This window comes from Miscanthus floridulus, chromosome 1, assembly GCF_019320115.1.
Source record: "Miscanthus floridulus cultivar M001 chromosome 1, ASM1932011v1, whole genome shotgun sequence".
Taxonomy (NCBI): domain Eukaryota; kingdom Viridiplantae; phylum Streptophyta; class Magnoliopsida; order Poales; family Poaceae; genus Miscanthus; species Miscanthus floridulus.
The window spans coordinates 36,558,186-36,578,224 of record NC_089580.1 but is presented as its reverse complement, the minus strand read 5'-3'; the positions used below and the strand labels follow the sequence as shown (position 1 = coordinate 36,578,224).

General features: G+C 43.6%; 3 protein-coding genes and 2 long non-coding RNA genes across 5 annotated transcripts; 2 read left to right on the top strand and 3 right to left on the bottom strand.

Annotated features, from left to right (window-relative positions):
- Positions 1-6: 6 nt before the first annotated feature.
- Positions 7-779, bottom strand: LOC136482561 (uncharacterized). Its single transcript, XR_010765130.1, has 4 exons — positions 672-779; positions 556-595; positions 366-477; positions 7-270 (listed from the first exon to the last, which is right to left on the bottom strand). It is a non-coding gene; the product is annotated as an uncharacterized lncRNA (long non-coding RNA).
- Positions 780-831: 52 nt separating this feature from the next.
- On the top strand, positions 832-2,866 carry LOC136510275 (DEAD-box ATP-dependent RNA helicase 37-like). Its single transcript, XM_066504788.1, has 4 exons — positions 832-884; positions 1,028-1,187; positions 1,489-1,602; positions 1,969-2,866. The coding sequence occupies exons 1-4, from the start codon at positions 832-834 to the stop codon at positions 2,476-2,478; spliced, it is 837 nt and encodes a 278-aa protein (XP_066360885.1). The 3' UTR covers positions 2,479-2,866.
- A 428-nt stretch (positions 2,867-3,294) lies between these two features.
- LOC136482511 (uncharacterized) lies at positions 3,295-4,067 on the bottom strand. Its single transcript, XR_010765111.1, has 4 exons — positions 3,960-4,067; positions 3,844-3,883; positions 3,654-3,765; positions 3,295-3,558 (listed from the first exon to the last, which is right to left on the bottom strand). It is a non-coding gene; the product is annotated as an uncharacterized lncRNA (long non-coding RNA).
- Positions 4,068-4,119: 52 nt separating this feature from the next.
- LOC136510257 (DEAD-box ATP-dependent RNA helicase 37-like) lies at positions 4,120-6,154 on the top strand. Its single transcript, XM_066504775.1, has 4 exons — positions 4,120-4,172; positions 4,316-4,475; positions 4,777-4,890; positions 5,257-6,154. The coding sequence occupies exons 1-4, from the start codon at positions 4,120-4,122 to the stop codon at positions 5,764-5,766; spliced, it is 837 nt and encodes a 278-aa protein (XP_066360872.1). The 3' UTR covers positions 5,767-6,154.
- Positions 6,155-6,582: 428 nt separating this feature from the next.
- On the bottom strand, positions 6,583-12,979 carry LOC136482421 (squalene synthase 8-like). Its single transcript, XM_066479662.1, has 14 exons — positions 12,549-12,979; positions 12,311-12,353; positions 12,056-12,145; positions 11,874-11,949; positions 11,330-11,399; positions 10,398-10,541; positions 10,180-10,284; positions 9,751-9,897; positions 8,924-8,999; positions 8,225-8,316; positions 7,248-7,339; positions 7,132-7,171; positions 6,942-7,053; positions 6,583-6,846 (listed from the first exon to the last, which is right to left on the bottom strand). Exons 1-13 carry the CDS (start codon positions 12,729-12,731, stop codon positions 6,961-6,963), a joined length of 1,251 nt encoding a protein of 416 aa, XP_066335759.1. The 5' UTR covers positions 12,732-12,979; the 3' UTR covers positions 6,583-6,846; positions 6,942-6,960.
- Between the last annotated feature and the right edge of the window lie 7,060 nt (positions 12,980-20,039).

Sequence of the window (20,039 nt, the reverse complement as noted above, 5' to 3'; positions counted from 1 at the left end):
GGCATGTCAACACAACACAAGACTATACAGTGTGCCCACTGCTAACTGAACAGAAACACATGTTCGTAGGATACATGTCGCGTGGCATTTTCTTCCTTTACTTAAAACAGCTTCAAACCATACACCGCGCAAGAAAATAAAATGAACAAACACATTGAGAGCAGCAACGGAGTCATGGAAGCAGTAGCATGCTGCCATAACGATATCGATATACAGCCAGTACTTCCGAATTTCCTGCATCCTTGGGAGACTACAGAGTACAAAAAGGACCTATACAAAACCAGTAACGCAATATAGTCAGCCTCGGGGGAAATGAAAATTGTTCAAAGCAACGTGGTTTAAATTGTTCAAATTGTTTGCCATACCAGATTGGCATAGTTTCTCTCAAGTCTCCATAGGAAAAGGCCAGCTAGAAGTGCATCCCTTGGTATACAGTACCCCGAAAAGAATAGCCACCAGCACGAGGACAATCATGATCTGAGGAAATCACAGAAGAATATTGACAAATTATATTGCAGCATGCTAAAATGAATTTACAGATTATGGGTTACTCACCAGCATGGGCTTGTAAGGTGACTTGTCCAAATGGTATCCCCTACAGAATCAAGACAGACAATCAGGAATCCAGGATGAAGATGCCAAACAGAGAAGTGCAACTCTTATTGGCGTACCTCCGTTTTACCAAACCAGATGACTTGCAAGTTTGCTTTATTGAATCCACACGTCTCCGTGTCAGAGCAGCATTTGGATCATTGTCATCAATCTGGAACATAGACCAGATATGCATCAAGTTTCGAACAGCAACCAGAAGCCTTCTAGAGTTTAGAGGCCATGACTGACCCCATGAATGAGACACAGAATGGTACTAAGGTGGTCAGGACCTGGCAACTTGCTCTAAATAAACTTATACTTATCCATTAGGACAGCATTAACACACTGCCAGCTTAAATCAATGGCGAGTTCTGTAGACGACAGTGGGAGTGAAGAACTTGATTAAGGATTTCAAGGTCGAAACCTAAACATGTAGTCTAAATGGTCAACTGGTTAACATATTCCTTGCTGTTGGAAGAGTTGGTTCCAGTACTGATTTGATTGCTCAGAGGGTTGAGTTTGTTCTTGAGGCAGACAAAAGAAGTTACCTTATGGACCTTCTTCACGCACAAAAAGCTAACGGCACCCATGGAAAGGTACTACTCCCTTCGTTCCAAATTATAAGATGTTTTAGATTTTCTAGATATATTGCTTTAGCTGTGCATCTACACAGTGTATATCTAAGTACATAGCAAAATCTATATATCTAGAAAAGCCAAAACGTCTTACAATTTGGAATGGAGGGAATAGATATTTAGAGCTTTTTTGTCAACATATGATTCAATTTACTTTTGAGTCATGTAGTGTCGTTCTGTGAATTCTATTTCACTACAGTAGACTACCATAGTTAATCCGATCTCAGTAATTTTCCACCAACTTTTGTTCTGATGTCTGCAGCAATCTCTTACTTTGGTATTTGTGGAGACAAAGAGGGGAGCTGATGCTCTGGAGGACTGGCTATTTAAAAACGGGTTCCCTGCAACAAGCATTCACGGTGACCGAACACAACAGGTGCAGCAGAGCTCGGACTTGCCTCCTTCAATTGTAGTTGCAGTTCATTCTAGATGGTAAATCAGCAAGTCATCATGTAGGCATTTTTCTTACTGCGTGAACAGGAAGATGCTACAAAAATGGACATCTTGTATATTTATTTGAATCGGTCACCAAATGATTTATGAAAATAAGATATCAGATTTGGTATTCTCAAGGCATGCAGATGCAATTGATATTTAAACGTACCATTCCACACATGGGGTCAATATTTTCATTCATTTTGGTCTTATTACATCTCTCTAAAATCTGTATTCAGTCTCTTGCATGGCACATGATGAAATACCGTGATATTTACCATAATATCATTGTGCTTTGTCTGTGCAGGAAAGAGAGTATGCATTGAGGTCCTTCAAGAGTGGAGCAACACCCATACTTGTTGCAACTGATGTGGCTGCTCGTGGACTTGACATACCTCACGTTGCTCATGTCATCAATTTTGACCTCCCAAATGATATAGATGACTATGTTCATCGTATTGGGAGGACAGGACGAGCGGGGAAATCTGGTCGAGCTACTGCCTTTTTCAATGAGGGCAACCTATCGCTAGCAAGGCCATTATGTGATCTAATGCAGGAGGCTAACCAAGAGGTTCCAACATGGCTTGAGCACTATGCTGCCCATTCTTCATACGGTGGTGGTGGTGGTAGAAATCGCCGATCAGGTGGTGCTCGATTTGGTGGCCGTGACTTCCGCCGTGACCGGGACTTTAGGGGAGGAGGCGGTGGAGGAGGATACAGCGGCGGTGGTGGTGGATATGGTGGCGGCGGTTATGGTGGTGGTGGTGGTGGATATGGCGGCGGCTATGGTGGAGGTGCAAGTAGTTCCTGGGACTAGATACTGATTCCTAGTCAAGTGAGAACTGAACTGAAATGTGTTCTGTTGGCATTAACCGAAAACAGATGTTGAGTTAGTCAACCCTAGGGTGGTTGGTATGGTGCTGGAGAAAGTCCCCATATACCTTACTGAAGGTTGGTTATTGGCTTATTGGTTATTGCTGTCTCAGTTTTCTCGTGCTGAGCTATTATTTGTTACCGAGTGTTATTGCCGATGTGGGGGTAGTTGGGATGTTCTTCGCTGCTCATGTTACTTAGTTTTGGATGATGTGTATTATTCGGTTGTTGGTTAATATTTTCTGGTGGTCTCGTTGCTATTATTATACCACTGATAAAAATGGAAATGCCTTACATTGCAGTTGATTATTCATCAGAAGGATTGTATGTTTGTTGGGCATTGCTGATGTCTCTACTTGTTAGTGCTTTCTTTATTTATATCGTGTACTCATTTACGAGCAATATACCATCGTCGTCGATACATGATGTAATAGAGGTACAGTGGCCAGCTTGGCCAGGTCGGTATGATATTTGTTCTGGAATTGTCAGGCTGCGCATCAATTTTAGGTACTTTATGCATATACTTGGTACACGATATCTTAGCATATTATCTTTTTGATGAAAAAAATACAAGAGGGGTAATCTTCTCATATTACTGCTGGCGTAGTGTCTTTTTGAAAGAAAATAGGAGGCGTAATCTTCGCATATTATTGACGGTGTAAATTTGGAGTGACTGCTCAAGGTCAACGCGGCAAAAAAAATTTCTCCACTACACAATTCTAGTAAACACAAACACGTCAGCTTTGAAAAACAAGGCATGTCAACACAACACAAGACTATACAGTGTGCCCACTGCTAACTGAACAGAAACACATGTTCGTAGGATACATGTCGCGTGGCATTTTCTTCCTTTACTTAAAACAGCTTCAAACCATACACCGCGCAAGAAAATAAAATGAACAAACACATTGAGAGCAGCAACGGAGTCATGGAAGCAGTAGCATGCTGCCATAACGATATCGATATACAGCCAGTACTTCCGAATTTCCTGCATCCTTGGGAGACTACAGAGTACAAAAAGGACCTATACAAAACCAGTAACGCAATATAGTCAGCCTCGGGGGAAATGAAAATTGTTCAAAGCAACGTGGTTTAAATTGTTCAAATTGTTTGCCATACCAGATTGGCATAGTTTCTCTCAAGTCTCCATAGGAAAAGGCCAGCTAGAAGTGCATCCCTTGGTATACAGTACCCCGAAAAGAATAGCCACCAGCACGAGGACAATCATGATCTGAGGAAATCACAGAAGAATATTGACAAATTATATTGCAGCATGCTAAAATGAATTTACAGATTATGGGTTACTCACCAGCATGGGCTTGTAAGGTGACTTGTCCAAATGGTATCCCCTACAGAATCAAGACAGACAATCAGGAATCCAGGATGAAGATGCCAAACAGAGAAGTGCAACTCTTATTGGCGTACCTCCGTTTTACCAAACCAGATGACTTGCAAGTTTGCTTTATTGAATCCACACGTCTCCGTGTCAGAGCAGCATTTGGATCATTGTCATCAATCTGGAACATAGACCAGATATGCATCAAGTTTCGAACAGCAACCAGAAGCCTTCTAGAGTTTAGAGGCCATGACTGACCCCATGAATGAGACACAGAATGGTACTAAGGTGGTCAGGACCTGGCAACTTGCTCTAAATAAACTTATACTTATCCATTAGGACAGCATTAACACACTGCCAGCTTAAATCAATGGCGAGTTCTGTAGACGACAGTGGGAGTGAAGAACTTGATTAAGGATTTCAAGGTCGAAACCTAAACATGTAGTCTAAATGGTCAACTGGTTAACATATTCCTTGCTGTTGGAAGAGTTGGTTCCAGTACTGATTTGATTGCTCAGAGGGTTGAGTTTGTTCTTGAGGCAGACAAAAGAAGTTACCTTATGGACCTTCTTCACGCACAAAAAGCTAACGGCACCCATGGAAAGGTACTACTCCCTTCGTTCCAAATTATAAGATGTTTTAGATTTTCTAGATATATTGCTTTAGCTGTGCATCTACACAGTGTATATCTAAGTACATAGCAAAATCTATATATCTAGAAAAGCCAAAACGTCTTACAATTTGGAATGGAGGGAATAGATATTTAGAGCTTTTTTGTCAACATATGATTCAATTTACTTTTGAGTCATGTAGTGTCGTTCTGTGAATTCTATTTCACTACAGTAGACTACCATAGTTAATCCGATCTCAGTAATTTTCCACCAACTTTTGTTCTGATGTCTGCAGCAATCTCTTACTTTGGTATTTGTGGAGACAAAGAGGGGAGCTGATGCTCTGGAGGACTGGCTATTTAAAAACGGGTTCCCTGCAACAAGCATTCACGGTGACCGAACACAACAGGTGCAGCAGAGCTCGGACTTGCCTCCTTCAATTGTAGTTGCAGTTCATTCTAGATGGTAAATCAGCAAGTCATCATGTAGGCATTTTTCTTACTGCGTGAACAGGAAGATGCTACAAAAATGGACATCTTGTATATTTATTTGAATCGGTCACCAAATGATTTATGAAAATAAGATATCAGATTTGGTATTCTCAAGGCATGCAGATGCAATTGATATTTAAACGTACCATTCCACACATGGGGTCAATATTTTCATTCATTTTGGTCTTATTACATCTCTCTAAAATCTGTATTCAGTCTCTTGCATGGCACATGATGAAATACCGTGATATTTACCATAATATCATTGTGCTTTGTCTGTGCAGGAAAGAGAGTATGCATTGAGGTCCTTCAAGAGTGGAGCAACACCCATACTTGTTGCAACTGATGTGGCTGCTCGTGGACTTGACATACCTCACGTTGCTCATGTCATCAATTTTGACCTCCCAAATGATATAGATGACTATGTTCATCGTATTGGGAGGACAGGACGAGCGGGGAAATCTGGTCGAGCTACTGCCTTTTTCAATGAGGGCAACCTATCGCTAGCAAGGCCATTATGTGATCTAATGCAGGAGGCTAACCAAGAGGTTCCAACATGGCTTGAGCACTATGCTGCCCATTCTTCATACGGTGGTGGTGGTGGTAGAAATCGCCGATCAGGTGGTGCTCGATTTGGTGGCCGTGACTTCCGCCGTGACCGGGACTTTAGGGGAGGAGGCGGTGGAGGAGGATACAGCGGCGGTGGTGGTGGATATGGTGGCGGCGGTTATGGTGGTGGTGGTGGTGGATATGGCGGCGGCTATGGTGGAGGTGCAAGTAGTTCCTGGGACTAGATACTGATTCCTAGTCAAGTGAGAACTGAACTGAAATGTGTTCTGTTGGCATTAACCGAAAACAGATGTTGAGTTAGTCAACCCTAGGGTGGTTGGTATGGTGCTGGAGAAAGTCCCCATATACCTTACTGAAGGTTGGTTATTGGCTTATTGGTTATTGCTGTCTCAGTTTTCTCGTGCTGAGCTATTATTTGTTACCGAGTGTTATTGCCGATGTGGGGGTAGTTGGGATGTTCTTCGCTGCTCATGTTACTTAGTTTTGGATGATGTGTATTATTCGGTTGTTGGTTAATATTTTCTGGTGGTCTCGTTGCTATTATTATACCACTGATAAAAATGGAAATGCCTTACATTGCAGTTGATTATTCATCAGAAGGATTGTATGTTTGTTGGGCATTGCTGATGTCTCTACTTGTTAGTGCTTTCTTTATTTATATCGTGTACTCATTTACGAGCAATATACCATCGTCGTCGATACATGATGTAATAGAGGTACAGTGGCCAGCTTGGCCAGGTCGGTATGATATTTGTTCTGGAATTGTCAGGCTGCGCATCAATTTTAGGTACTTTATGCATATACTTGGTACACGATATCTTAGCATATTATCTTTTTGATGAAAAAAATACAAGAGGGGTAATCTTCTCATATTACTGCTGGCGTAGTGTCTTTTTGAAAGAAAATAGGAGGCGTAATCTTCGCATATTATTGACGGTGTAAATTTGGAGTGACTGCTCAAGGTCAACGCGGCAAAAAAAATTTCTCCACTACACAATTCTAGTAAACACAAACACGTCAGCTTTGAAAAACAAGGCATGTCAACACAACACAAGACTATACAGTGTGCCCACTGCTAACTGAACAGAAACACATGTTCGTAGGATACATGTCGCGTGGCATTTTCTTCCTTTACTTAAAACAGCTTCAAACCATACACCGCGCAAGAAAATAAAATGAACAAACACATTGAGAGCAGCAACGGAGTCATGGAAGCAGTAGCATGCTGCCATAACGATATCGATATACAGCCAGTACTTCCGAATTTCCTGCATCCTTGGGAGACTACAGAGTACAAAAAGGACCTATACAAAACCAGTAACGCAATATAGTCAGCCTCGGGGGAAATGAAAATTGTTCAAAGCAACGTGGTTTAAATTGTTCAAATTGTTTGCCATACCAGATTGGCATAGTTTCTCTCAAGTCTCCATAGGAAAAGGCCAGCTAGAAGTGCATCCCTTGGTATACAGTACCCCGAAAAGAATAGCCACCAGCACGAGGACAATCATGATCTGAGGAAATCACAGAAGAATATTGACAAATTATATTGCAGCATGCTAAAATGAATTTACAGATTATGGGTTACTCACCAGCATGGGCTTGTAAGGTGACTTGTCCAAATGGTATCCCCTACAGAATCAAGACAGACAATCAGGAATCCAGGATGAAGATGCCAAACAGAGAAGTGCAACTCTTATTGGCGTACCTCCGTTTTACCAAACCAGATGACTTGCAAGTTTGCTTTATTGAATCCACACGTCTCCGTGTCAGAGCAGCATTTGGATCATTGTCATCAATCTGGAACATAGACCAGATATGCATCAAGTTTCGAACAGCAACCAGAAGCCTTCTAGAGTTTAGAGGCCATGACTGACCCCATGAATGAGACACAGAATGGTACTAAGGTGGTCAGGACCTGGCAACTTGCTCTAAATAAACTTATACTTATCCATTAGGACAGCATTAACACACTGCCAGCTTAAATCAATGGCGAGTTCTGTAGACGACAGTGGGAGTGAAGAACTTGATTAAGGATTTCAAGGTCGAAACCTAAACATGTAGTCTAAATGGTCAACTGGTTAACATATACCCCCCCCCCCCCCCCCCCCCCGAACAATTTCTAAACTGATGTTTGTGTAGTTATTTACGTGATTCAATGGGAACATGATAGAATGCCAATACAATGATATTAAAAAAAAAGGGCGTACCCAGTGCAGAGAGCTCCCGCTCTGTGCGGGGTCTGGGGAAGGGTGTCAGTGACAAGCCTTACCCTCGCCTGTGCAATGTGAGGAGACCACGACTCAAACCCGGGACCTTCCGGTCACAGGCGGTAAGACTCTACCGCTTGCACCAGGCCCGCCCTTCCAATACAACGATATTGATGGATGATGGATATAATAAATTTTGTTGTGGTGCAAGTAGCTCAGGTTGGGTTGACTGATTAATTCACCCAAGTTCTCATGATTTACTTTTTTCGAACACAGTTCTCATGGTTTACTGACCACAAACCAAAAGAGTGGTGGCAAGCGAACAGCCAATTAAGTGGAGTTCGTTCGGATCAACCTACATCCTATCAAATTATTATACAAAGGAATGCTATAAATAAATAGTATGGATGTTCCATTTGTATAAAGGCAACTAGACTCCATATTGGCTGCATCAACAATCAGTACTTTAGTGTACCTTTGACTCTATCAATGAAGAAGAAAACTCATAGAAAGAAGTATAGACGTCTGACATTGAGTTTGTCTCATCAATTATTCGTGCTGTGAGACCTAAGAGCAAAAAAGTGTCAGGTAATTATGTACACAAAACAGAGTAATAGAATAGTCACATGATGTTAAGAAAGGGAGTAATTAGATACAGAAACTAGGAGTTTTTTATACTAGTTATATTAGTGATTATGAACCAGAGGCAATTGTAAGATGCAGATCCACTTGCCCCCCAAAAAAAAGTAAGGAAAGGATAAAACAGCCCCATTCATGTGCATATGTTTCTCCACAAAACCAAAACAGATGCATAAACAATAGTAGGTGCCCTGCATGTTTCAAATTGCACTTCTGTGCCTCTTATAAATAAAGGGTGTGAGGTTGTGATAGAGACACATATTTCTCCCTAAAGCATAACATGCATTGCATCAGTGATCAAACACCAATCACATAGCAGTAATCAAAAGAAATCAAGGAAACATAATATGTTCTCTTGGGATGTAGTATATACTAATATACATACAAAAAGCAAAGCACTTGCAGAACTCCAAAATAGATTTCATCAAGCTTACGTGCGACAAGGTGATATAATCAAGAACACACAGGCATTTTCTGTGAGGTAAAGACAGATGAGTCTCGGAGAAGTACAGTGTGTCTTACAAAAGTAGCTTACCACGTCTCATCTTTACAACTCCTCTAAAGACATGCACATTATTGTAGCAAAGAGCACATGTTCCAATTGCCATTATCTAGAAAGAGGAAATAGCAACTTAGTATCCTATGGAGGAAATACTTTCAAGAATATATTGAGGAGCAAAGTATATAACATGCAAAACAAAATTAAATAATTGACCAAGATAGATGGAGAATCATTCTTGATCAGTCAAAAAAACCAGGAATGCAATCTAGATTTCCCCACAAATGAGATTTTTTAGAAGAAAGCTCGCAGAGCAACTTAGCAGAATACCATATTTCGATTGAGTCTAAAAATCTAACAGTTTCCTCAGCTATGAAACATGATTTTTTTTTTAAAAAAAAGGCTTTCCATAAGACCATAACGCTAAACTATTATTCCAAGCAGTAACTACTTTAAGTAGTTAAAATACAAAGGCTTTGGGTATTTCCAGGAAAAAGATAGTATAACAGTTTTGAGAACCTTGTCCAATTACCACAAGTACATGCTTGAAGGACAACGCTAATCTTGGTACACTTTGTCTGACAAAAGCAGATATATTAACAAGTCTTAAGTTAAACCCTTTTTTAACTCAGATACTCTGGACTATAAGGTAGTTTCCACGAATACTGGCAGACTTTAACATTGTTTTCCAGAGCTACAAACACATCTAATTGTACTTTTTGAGAGAGGGTTTATGTGTAGATTTGAGTTACAATTCTAAATAACAGTGTTCAACCTGGAACTAGATTTACGAATGGAGCACCAGAATAGCGTTGAAAAACTAGGTCCTCAATAGGCAAAATAAAGTCAAACAAGTTATGTACCTGGGGTATTGCACAAAAACGGAAAATGGCATGATCCTTCAAGGCTGACATGTACTGAAGGCACTCTTCAGCATGAATTAGTGCATTAGTCACCATATCGTTCAAGCACTGTACTGCTTTTTCGGAATTTTCCTCATATTTGAAATCCTGGTTTCACAGAAAAAACATTTATTACTACAGCAAAAAGTTCAACCTGCATAATAAGGTTAACTAGGTAGATAACATCTGACTATTTATTGTTCACTATAATATTTGAGCTACTGTCTATAACCAGCAGTTATGGACTCCCCCAGGCCCCAACAGGTAGAACACATAACACATATCATGAAATAAGAAATATTGCTGGATGTGTGATAATTTAGTCTTAGAACATTTGCCATACGTGAAGCTACTCAATTGCAGTAAAAACAAGTTGAATATTTTGTGTACCTCAAGCTTATCTGCATATTTACTCCATATCTCTCGAGGCCAGAACATGCGAGACTTTGGTATCTCATTTATGTCCTCCAAATAGTCCCTAATTATATTAGTTTTCTGCAATTTGATGACAAATAATTGTTAGCGACACAAATTGTTAAAACAGAAATTCCATTTCACACAGGGAGCAAAAAATGGATCAGTTGATTCATTCACAACAATTAACATACCTGTAAAAATAGACCCATTGAATTTGACAGTGAGTCTGGAACAAGATCTTCCGTCCCAGCAGCATAGAAGAGTCTGGAAAGTCCATAACCAACTAGCCCGGCTACATAGTGACAATACTCGTCATAGTCATCGACAGTTTCAACCTAAATAAAAAAGGACACTTCACATCAGTTCAGAGAAATACTGAACCAACACATATATAGAAATTGTAGGTGTAACCAGCACATGGATTTTCTCCTTGTTTTCCCATGAATCAAGGACTACTAAATAATGCTCACTGAAAGAATAAAGGTTTCCTTGCTGCCTTATACTCAATGCAGGATATAAAATCACTTTTCCGCATGTATGACTATATACCATGAAAATGTGACAGCAGATAATTTTTATTTATCCAGATCCATCTAAACCATGCTGCATGTTTGATGATAGCCACAAGCTATCAATGAGAGTTTTATCATGACATACAATGTAATGGAAACATGTTTGAAAGCCGCAAAGCCTGGAAACATATTTTCATATAGAGAAGCGGTCACAATTACAAGTTGACAACCCATTGATATGGTATCCACTCATCCAGAAACTGGAGTTGCATGTTGAGCGGTAACCAGAGAAATGTGGCACAACGGTGTGCTGGCATGAAAAGTGGTCTTTGGTCATGAATTGGATGCAAGTAAAATGCAATTGGCGTTCATTCAAGGACACTACTATACTCATTATACACGCGGCGTACTTCCATTCTTAAGTCATGAAAACTCATAATGATATTCCTGACAAAAACATCCAGATCCTATAAAATGCTAAAATGATGCAACGACAGTATTACATACCATAACAATGTTTCATCAGTATAAATAATCATATAGTTTATTTATATTAGCACTGTGAGTCTGTGACTACGCTTGGATACTATAATGGATATACGTTAACGGACCTCCTTGCATATAAATTTTGCCATTCCTGCTCCCATTCGCCTAGTGATTTCTTCTATTGCCTTTTGGTAACTGAAAACAAAATATAGTTATTTACCACAAGGCTATTTACTAAAGTAATATCTGACAAGAAAATCAAAAGGAGATAAAACTTCAAGCACGTATTCTGTATTAGTATTACTATGACAACATTAAAAAAAAACTAGTCCTGAAATGGTTGATTTTAGATACAGCACCAGTATTGGACAATACATCACTGTGCATTAAATTCAATATAGGGAACTGCACACTTTCTTGTTTAAGTATAAAGACAAACATTATCCTCATGCAAATTGTCTGCTTGTGTAACTATCAGAACCTGGCTATTTGCTCCCTCGTGCAGTCTGATAATGAGAGAATGATTTCAAAGCCAAGCAATATATTACCGTACTACCAAGTTAAAGCTCGATAGTTAGAAAAGTCAAATACTTCTTGTAAAAGTTGTCAAATTATCAAAGTAAGGACAGCAAGGACTTGGGGAAGTAGTCAGGGAAGAAATAAAGTTACCCTTGACCAAGCTCCAGGAAGGCTGTGGATACGTGGTGAAAGTTATCCATCAGCACTTTGTAGTGATTTGTTCCACCTGCAAGGACAGCCACACACATCAGCCGGCATCTCTTCTAGAAAAAGAACGACAAGGCCCATTTTTGGTGAACTAGAGCCGTATATTCAGAGGACAGATCCCGTACACGAAAAATGCCAGTCGCGGTTGTAGATGTGCCGGTAGAATTCCTGGAGGATGGGCACCTTCACCTCGGTCGGGATGCTAGTGTCATCCTCTGCAGTCATTGAACATAGTTTATTTATTACTGTTAGAACGAGAACCTCTACAGCCGTCAAATAATTAGCACTTAATAATCACAACCCCCCTCAAAACATTCCAAAAACATCATAGCTTAAGCTAAAAAACAATAGCACTAGCGTAAGGGCATGAGACTACCGACCAACGGTGTCGAGGGCACGGAGCACGAGGTAGAAGATGCACACCTGCGCGATCGCAACAACAGACATTAAAACACCACACGGAGCGCGCGCACGCGCACGCGTACACCAAAATTGTTGGGACGAAAGCGAACAAAATCATAGGCGCCACGCATCGGACTCCAAGTGGCGGCGCAAACGAATTCGTGTGGCGTGGAACGAAAAAAAAAAGAGAGGGAGGTGAAGCGAGTTGGTACTGACGGCATTGCGGAGTTCGGGTCCGAGCTGCTGGATGACGAGGGCGAAGCTGCGGGAGACCTTCTGGAGCATGGAGTAGCCGAAGGCCCAGTGCTCCTCGGGCGGGATCTGGCGCTTGATCTGCCCCGCCGCCACCCGCAGCTTCACCAGCGCCAGCACCTCCTCCGGCCGCGACAGCGCCCCCATCGCCGGTCGCCGCGCCTCCGATCCAACCAACCGAACCAGCCTCCTCGCTGACGTCGATCGAGCGGCTGGGCAGCCCGGTCCCTGAGGCCAGAGGGATCCCGATGCTACGGATGCGATGCGGCTCGTGCGAGCGCGTCAGCGTGGGAGTATTTCTAGCGGCCGCCCCTGGAGGAGACGGGGCGAGATGAGAAGGGTGTCGCCGTCCGCCGCGCTGTCCGTTGTGCGTTGGCAAGCGTAGTTCCTTTCGTAATTTTTACTCTGGTCGTCCGGGTTGGGTAGCAAACTAGTAGTAGTTGCAATCGGATCTGGCTCGTTGTCTCCGCCTGTCGAGCGCCAGCCGCCTTATGACGAGTGGGTCCCTGTGACGCGGCACTTCGTGTGGCCCGGAGTGTCAGTGGCTGAGGCTGGTTGTCTGGGCATGAGTCGTCAGGGCTTTGCCGGATCGCGACGGAGAGCGCGTGAGGCCCTCGTGGCCTCGTGGGGTGGAGGCCCGCGGAGCGCCGGGCTGCTGCCGGCGCGTCGTGCGAATGCGATGCGTGGTGCTTGCAGAAGGATCCAGTTGGAGCCTTGAGAGCAGGTTCAACGCAAGCACACAGTATTGGTGGTCTCAGCTAAAAGAATATGACACGAAACAGCGTCAAAAGAAAACCAAAACCTGCTGTGCTCAGCAAAAGAAAGAAGAAATGTCCAGTCGTAGCAGCTTTATCTCACCAGCCACTACTCGTACTTTTTCCTTCTCTTTCCTCCAGCAGAGCTTCACTTCACTCCGACGTGGCGTCATTCCCTGCTCCTGCTGGAGCGTTCGGGGTGGCCTGAGTGGACCGTGGATGGCGGCTCGCGCCGTCGGCGTCGCATACTCGTATCGATCTTTTTTCTTCAGCAAGCACTAGCAAGTTTTGTCGCGTCTCGGTGTGAAAGATGCACGGTACAGTGGTTACGAGCTCAGGAGCCGGGAGACGTGGCATGGCCGCTGGGCAGGTACATTCCTCTTGTCTCGTACTCCCTCCATGGAAGCAAGGGATGCGTACAACATTTATATCTTCGTATAAATTAATTAGGAAAGTATATTCAACGATCTAAGATAATAATTACATATTATAAATATTAATATTTTTTATATGTAATTAATCAAAATTAAAAAATATTGACTTCTCGAAAAACGAGAAAGTCTTCTATTTTGGACAGAGAGAGTAAGCCGTCTTATGTTGTGCCACGTAATTTTAAGACAACTTGATGGATAACATGTAAAATGGTTGTTTTTAAAATTGTGTCATAGTAACTCACAATTTCCTTATGCATGAAATAAAAGTAAAGTTGTGAGTTGAAACAACAACTCATACAATGGCGTTGTCTTATAATTCTGAATTTTAGCTCATGAGGTGGTTGTTTTGCGAAACAACAACCTAAGTCTGGACAGGCAGCCACCAAAGTCCACCATCTACGTCGCGCCTGGGAGCGAGGCGCCGCTGACGGCATGCAACCTGCACGAGCTCGCGCTGGGGCTGGAACTCGCCAGCGTCCGCTTCCTATGGGCTTTCCGGAAGCCGAGCGGCATGCCCGCGCCCACCAACACCGACGTGGCCGAGCTGCTGCCTGCCGGGTTCGAGGACCGAACACGGGGTCACGGCCTGGTGAGGTCGGGCTGGGTGCCACAGGTGGCTGTGCTCGCGCACGCCGCCGTGGGCGCTTTCCTGACGCACTGCGGGTGGGGCTCCACCATCGAGACCCTCGTGTTCGGGCGGCCGCTGGTCATGCTGCCGTTCGTCGTCGACCAGGGCCTCATCGCACGGACGATGGCGGAGCGGGGCGTCGGCGTGGAGGTGGCGAGGGACGAGGGAGACGGCTCGTTTGGCAGAGACGGCGTCGCGGCGGCGGTGCGGAGCGTCATGGTGGAGGAACAGGGAAAGGTGTTCGCGAGTTACGCGGAGAGGCTGAAGCAAGCTCTCCGTGATCAGCGACGGCGGGATCAGTACATGGACGAGCTTGTGGGATATCTTAAACGTTACAAGGATGACAGCTGCTAGAACACATGCAATTCGTAAGATGGCAATGGGCTTTTTGTATGTTGGAAAGTGGATTTTCTCCGGAGCCGGATGAGCGGGCTCAAATCATCTTTAACTTTCCTCGAAAAAAAAAAAGATCCTCAACTTTTAAAATCCCTCGTTTCTTTCTTCGGTGTCTAGCAAAAAAAAATTAGAAGGGAGAAATTCTGAACAGGCATCAAATTGACTTATACTGTCACTTACAAGGAGCCCAACATCCAAATCTAAAATAGGTAGCAAAAGATCCAAATCAGCCTCCAACCGAGTAACTATACGGGAGACCTATTTTGGGTTGTTTGAGAGGCACAACCCAAATATAGACATCCTCTCTCCTGGAAACCCATTTGTAGAAAGGATTCTCTTTTGGGTCTTGTTGTTGGAGAAGATGCCGAATATATATTAAATCTTTTACCTGTAGCACTACCCAAAAGACGAATATGTCTTGTATTTTAGGTGTTGTTGTTGAAGATAGCCTACAGAAATAAATTCTGAACCGCTAGCTTGGACAAAGGAGAAGCGGTATCAGAGAGAGATGCGTGGCCTAGTTTTGATCCTAAAACTAAACTTTAGTCTTTGTCACGTCAATGTTTAGATATTAATTATGAGACTGAACATGAGCTAATTAAAAACTAATTAAATAAGTAGTGGCTAACTCACGAGATGAATGTACTAAGCCTAATTAAGCATGGATTAGCACATGTTTACCGTAGCATCGTGTGTCTAATTATAGATTAATTAGGCTTAATAAATTCATCTCGTGAATTAGCCACAACTTATGCAATTAATTTTATAAATATCTCATGTTTAATCCTTCTAATTAGCATATAAACATCCGATGTGACAGGGACTACGGTTTAGTCCTGGTGTCGGTGTTTCGAGTTACCACCGACGAGTAAATTTCTAATATTGCGCGTTTGGCTCGGATGGCGTGCTTAGAGGACACGATGTTTATACTGGTTCGGGTAGAAAGTCCCTACGTCCAGTTTGTCGCTGCTGTTCGTGTTACTAGCACTAAAGTTTATAGTAGAGGGTACAAACGGACGAGAGAGGGAAAGAATCACAAGTCTCTGGTGAAAGGAGTGAACGGGTGCTGAAAGTCCCTACGTCCCAAGTCGATTAATCGGTTTTAATCGGATCGGCCCTCATTCATGGGACACCCTGATTTCCTTTTTATAGGCCAAGAGAAAGCACGGGTTATAGTGGAGGAAAAGAGAAGAACGAGAGAGAAGAAGTCATTCAGGATTGTCGGGTCCTTCCCATCCTTCATGCGGTACCGCCGACCCTGTAGATGTCAACAGGGATAGCTCAACGTCGTAGCCCTGTCCGTTACTGGCGCCATGCGCAGGCGTCGTCTGCTGGCCATGGCGTTTCATTCCATCATAGCGGACGTCGTGGTGAGCTGACACGCATGTCAGCGTTCGTATAGGGGTTAGGCAGAACAACACTAGTACGCCCGACGTGGTTCTTGATGTGAATCCTCAAGTATGGCCCGCCATGGCCACATGTTACATAGGAGCGTGCCGGTCTCTTCTTTGGTGTCAGAGTTTTGACCCAGGCCCATACACTTAGACCTAAAGTGGTTGGCAGTGGTATGAGTCCCCGTCGAGCGAGAGGGAGCCCAGGGCCTCGGGGTCAGGCGAGGTAGAACCTGCCCTAGAGGTCGAGCGAGGTGGAGCACGAACCCAAGGGTCGGGCGAGGCGGATCCCGAGGCCTCGGGGTCGGGCGAGGCGGAACCCGCGGCCTCGGGGTCAGGTGAGGCAGATCTCGCGGCCTTGTGGTCAGGCGAGGTGGAGCACAAACCCAAGGGTCGGACGAGGTGAAGCCCACGGCCTTAGGGTCAGGCAAGGCAAAGCTCACGCACAAAGGTCGAGCGAGTCAAAGTCTTCGCGCCTGGGGTCGGTTGGAGCTATAGTCATGCTCTTGACTGCTCAGATGAATCAATGTTAGTGGTCATTAGCTCCTTCTCTTCGAGTATCCTAGTATTAGTCCCTGACAGTAGCCCCTAAGCCTGCGGAGGAGTAGAATACTCCTTTGGAGGCTTTTTAGAATGGGAGGACTCTGCGGGCCTTGGCCTTTTCTTGTCGCCCACGGCGTGTCCTTGGAACGACAATTCCCTTTCATCGTGATCGGGCCTCCCGGGGGTATAGCCGTGAGATTTGGTGGGTCAGAAAAGGTCTTTCCTGATTTCAACCCCTATAGGGGTCTGTCGTTCTATGACTGTGCATTCAGTCTCCTTGTGAGTCCAACTTTCCTTGAGCCCTCGCATGTAGTAGGGGTCCGGTCGAGGGTTGGCTCGTCTTCGTGATCGTATTTCCTCAAGTGTTTTTTCTGATAAAACAGAGGGGCTGAGCCTGCCATGACTTTCTTCTATGGATGAGCCATGGTGCTCGGTGAGCTGTTAACGGGCTAGTCCGAGTGGGGCCCTGGCATCCTATTCGTGGGGGTCTAGCTTGGGTTAGTTGGTGACCGACTCTAGATTCTCAGCGGTCAATCCATATAATTCTCAGGTCCGTTCGATCAGTCCCGAGGGCTCTCTGTCTTTCTGTTGATGCAAAAGTGGATCTATAAACACAAAGGGCTAATACCCAAATCGATATCCAAAGCGTGCCAGTCGATTTGACCTGTTAATCGACAAGGATGAAGATACGAGCACTTTGGTCCTGACAACAGCGATACGCCCGGAAGTCACGGCCAAGAGGTACTCACACGGAACTCGAGAATCGCCGAAGGTCGCACTGAAACTATACGACTTGCCGAATCAATGAGAACTCGTAAAAAAGGAAAAAAAATATGCAAATTGACGAAGTCGCCGAAAAGTAAGTAGATGCAAATAGTAGTAAAAATTAGTTTTGATATTGATTGATATCTCTATTACATTGCCCCTCAATCTATATTTATACCCTGATCTAAAGAGACATAATCAAACACAACTAGGACACCAAGACCATATCTAAGGAAACACGCGACTCTTACATGAATCATACTCTAACAAATATAGAAAAGGAAATCAACTCCTATCTATTTTCCTGTCCGCCTTGATTACGATGGAAATCTCACCGACCTCCTCTCCATCGGCATACTTCCTATTCCATCAGCAGTAGTCTTCAAGCCTTCCTTCATCGACATCGACAATAACATTTCCAACCTTATCGGCAACGCCCGAGTCTAAATCAACCTCTCCATCGATCACCACCATTCATCGGTAACCATCTTTACAAGTTGATTTTCATCGGCTGTCAGTGTATACAGTAACTTTCCTCCTGCCGATTAGCCCACTCTGATCATTTTGACACGTGCAAAAAAACGGTGTCAACACATGCCCCCCAATTTCGGAGTATAAAACTATTAATGCTCCGAAATTTACTCTAGATAACGTTTGCCTTCGCCCAATTACCGTAACTCATCCTTCAAGCCAAAACTTGATCTATTATCAAATCTAATCAAATCTAATCCTGATTCACGCACCTTAGTAAATATCACACAATTGCCAACCACTCTTGCCTTGATTATGGTTAAGATACCGAAACAATAATCCATCGGCAAGATCCTAACATAATAATACCGCCACTTTCAGAATTAAAATATCCTATACCGATATCTCTTCCAAGTCATAATTACTTGCCATCAACTCATCTGTACAATCCCCTGATCATCGTGCGAACAATTACCATATCCATCTGAACCACCTCGACCTACATGCGCGTGGCATAGAGATAAGTCCAAAATACCCCTACTCCAAGCGTTTTATAAATAGATTTCTCCGGAACGCTCGTCTTCTACCCTCAGACTCCAATCTTTGACATTTTCTCTTTCCGGCGGCGACTCCGACGAACAACTACGTGACCTCAACCAACAAGAACTCTTCTCCAGCGTCAACCTCGAGTCTCCGGCTCGTGCCCCCATCTACCTCAAGACAATGGCAATCAACTTTGACGTCCCTGTGGTTTGTTCCACTTCCGTTACCTTTTACCTCGATTCCTCTGGTCTTTGCGAGTTCATACAGTTGGTAATTTTTCTTTTCTTTTGTTCTCCGGATTCTCTAAACTTAGGAACTGCGCAACAAATTAGTTATTCCAACCGATCAGCCGCATGTCCAATGCCTAGGACCAATGGGCAACCCAGATCCAACTGATCTGATTAATGCAGAGATTAACAGAATCCCCTTTAGAGCCCAAAATTTCTCTCTGAATTTATGGAAAGATACATTCCGATCTTGACCCAAAACCACCAAAGGGTGGAAAAATTGGTACTTGAGGGTTAATAGGTCAATGCAAGTACACTGGGCAGAACGGAAGCTAGACCAATGCATTAGGCTATCTATTGCCGATATGCAAAAGAATGAGTCAATGATGATTGCAGCTGCTTACTTCTGGTCAGACACAACAAACACTTTCATGTTTGGACATGGCCCAGCTACTCCCACACTTGCCGATGTCTACATGCTCACTGGCTTGGATATTTCAACTGCCGATGAAGGCTCCATCTATGGCAGAAAATCTGAATATAGGGTGAATACCCGCAACATCGGCGGTTGGACAGGATACATTCAAGAATGCCAGAAGACCGGGACAGTTAACCAGAGGGAACATGCCACATTCTTAAATATGTGGTTAGAAAAATTTATCTTCTGTGGTCGATTAGTAGGACCAACCAATGCCTTCCTCCCTGTGGCTGAACTCTTGGCCAATGGTGTAAGGTTCCCTCTTGGCCGATACCTTCTGAGCTCCACTTATCATCTTCTTCATCAAGTGTCTCAGAAACTTTTGCTTGGTGAACCCATCGGCAACTTAGGAGGCCCATGATGGTTTATCAACATGTGGCTGAATATCCATATGCACAAACGTTTGCAATGGGACTTCTTTGCCCAACAATTCCCATGAGAAATTGCTAAAGACCATGTACTTGGGGATGAGGAATCGACAACACGCTCACCCCTCAATTTTGGTGAAGCCATAATTGTCCTCCCTGGAACAGAGGCCAATGAAGACCAGATCGGCAGATTCTTCCAAAGCTTCTACAATGGTCTTTCTCGTGATCATAGGGCCTGGGTACCTTATATTGACAAAGAAAACAGATTCCCCCTTCTTTTCAACTTTGCCGATGACACTCTGAATCAGGATAATGAACTCATAATGGCCATCATTACTCCCAGGGTAATCCCAGTAAACACATTCGGTAGCGGGAAAAACACCAATTTCACGTATGAGTTTTACAATCCGTCGGCAGTATCCCGTCAATTGGCTTTTAGGCAAGTGCCAATCAAAC

Excerpts from the sequence above, each read along its gene's own strand:
- LOC136482421 (XM_066479662.1), bottom strand. The coding sequence starts at position 12,731 with ATGGGGGCGCTGTCGCGGCCGGAGGAGGTGCTGGCGCTGGTGAAGCTG. Across the intron at positions 12,354-12,548 it reads GACCCGAACTCCGCAATGCC|GTGTGCATCTTCTACCTCGT; the intron begins GTCAGTACCAAC and ends GCGATCGCGCAG. Across the intron at positions 7,054-7,131 it reads CACCTTACAAGCCCATGCTG|ATCATGATTGTCCTCGTGCT; the intron begins GTGAGTAACCCA and ends TGATTTCCTCAG.
- LOC136510275 (XM_066504788.1), top strand. The coding sequence starts at position 832 with ATGACTGACCCCATGAATGAGACACAGAATGGTACTAAGGTGGTCAGG. Across the intron at positions 885-1,027 it reads ACTAAGGTGGTCAGGACCTG|TCTAAATGGTCAACTGGTTA; the intron begins GCAACTTGCTCT and ends CTAAACATGTAG. Across the intron at positions 1,603-1,968 it reads ACGGTGACCGAACACAACAG|GAAAGAGAGTATGCATTGAG; the intron begins GTGCAGCAGAGC and ends TTGTCTGTGCAG.
- LOC136510257 (XM_066504775.1), top strand. The coding sequence starts at position 4,120 with ATGACTGACCCCATGAATGAGACACAGAATGGTACTAAGGTGGTCAGG. Across the intron at positions 4,173-4,315 it reads ACTAAGGTGGTCAGGACCTG|TCTAAATGGTCAACTGGTTA; the intron begins GCAACTTGCTCT and ends CTAAACATGTAG. Across the intron at positions 4,891-5,256 it reads ACGGTGACCGAACACAACAG|GAAAGAGAGTATGCATTGAG; the intron begins GTGCAGCAGAGC and ends TTGTCTGTGCAG.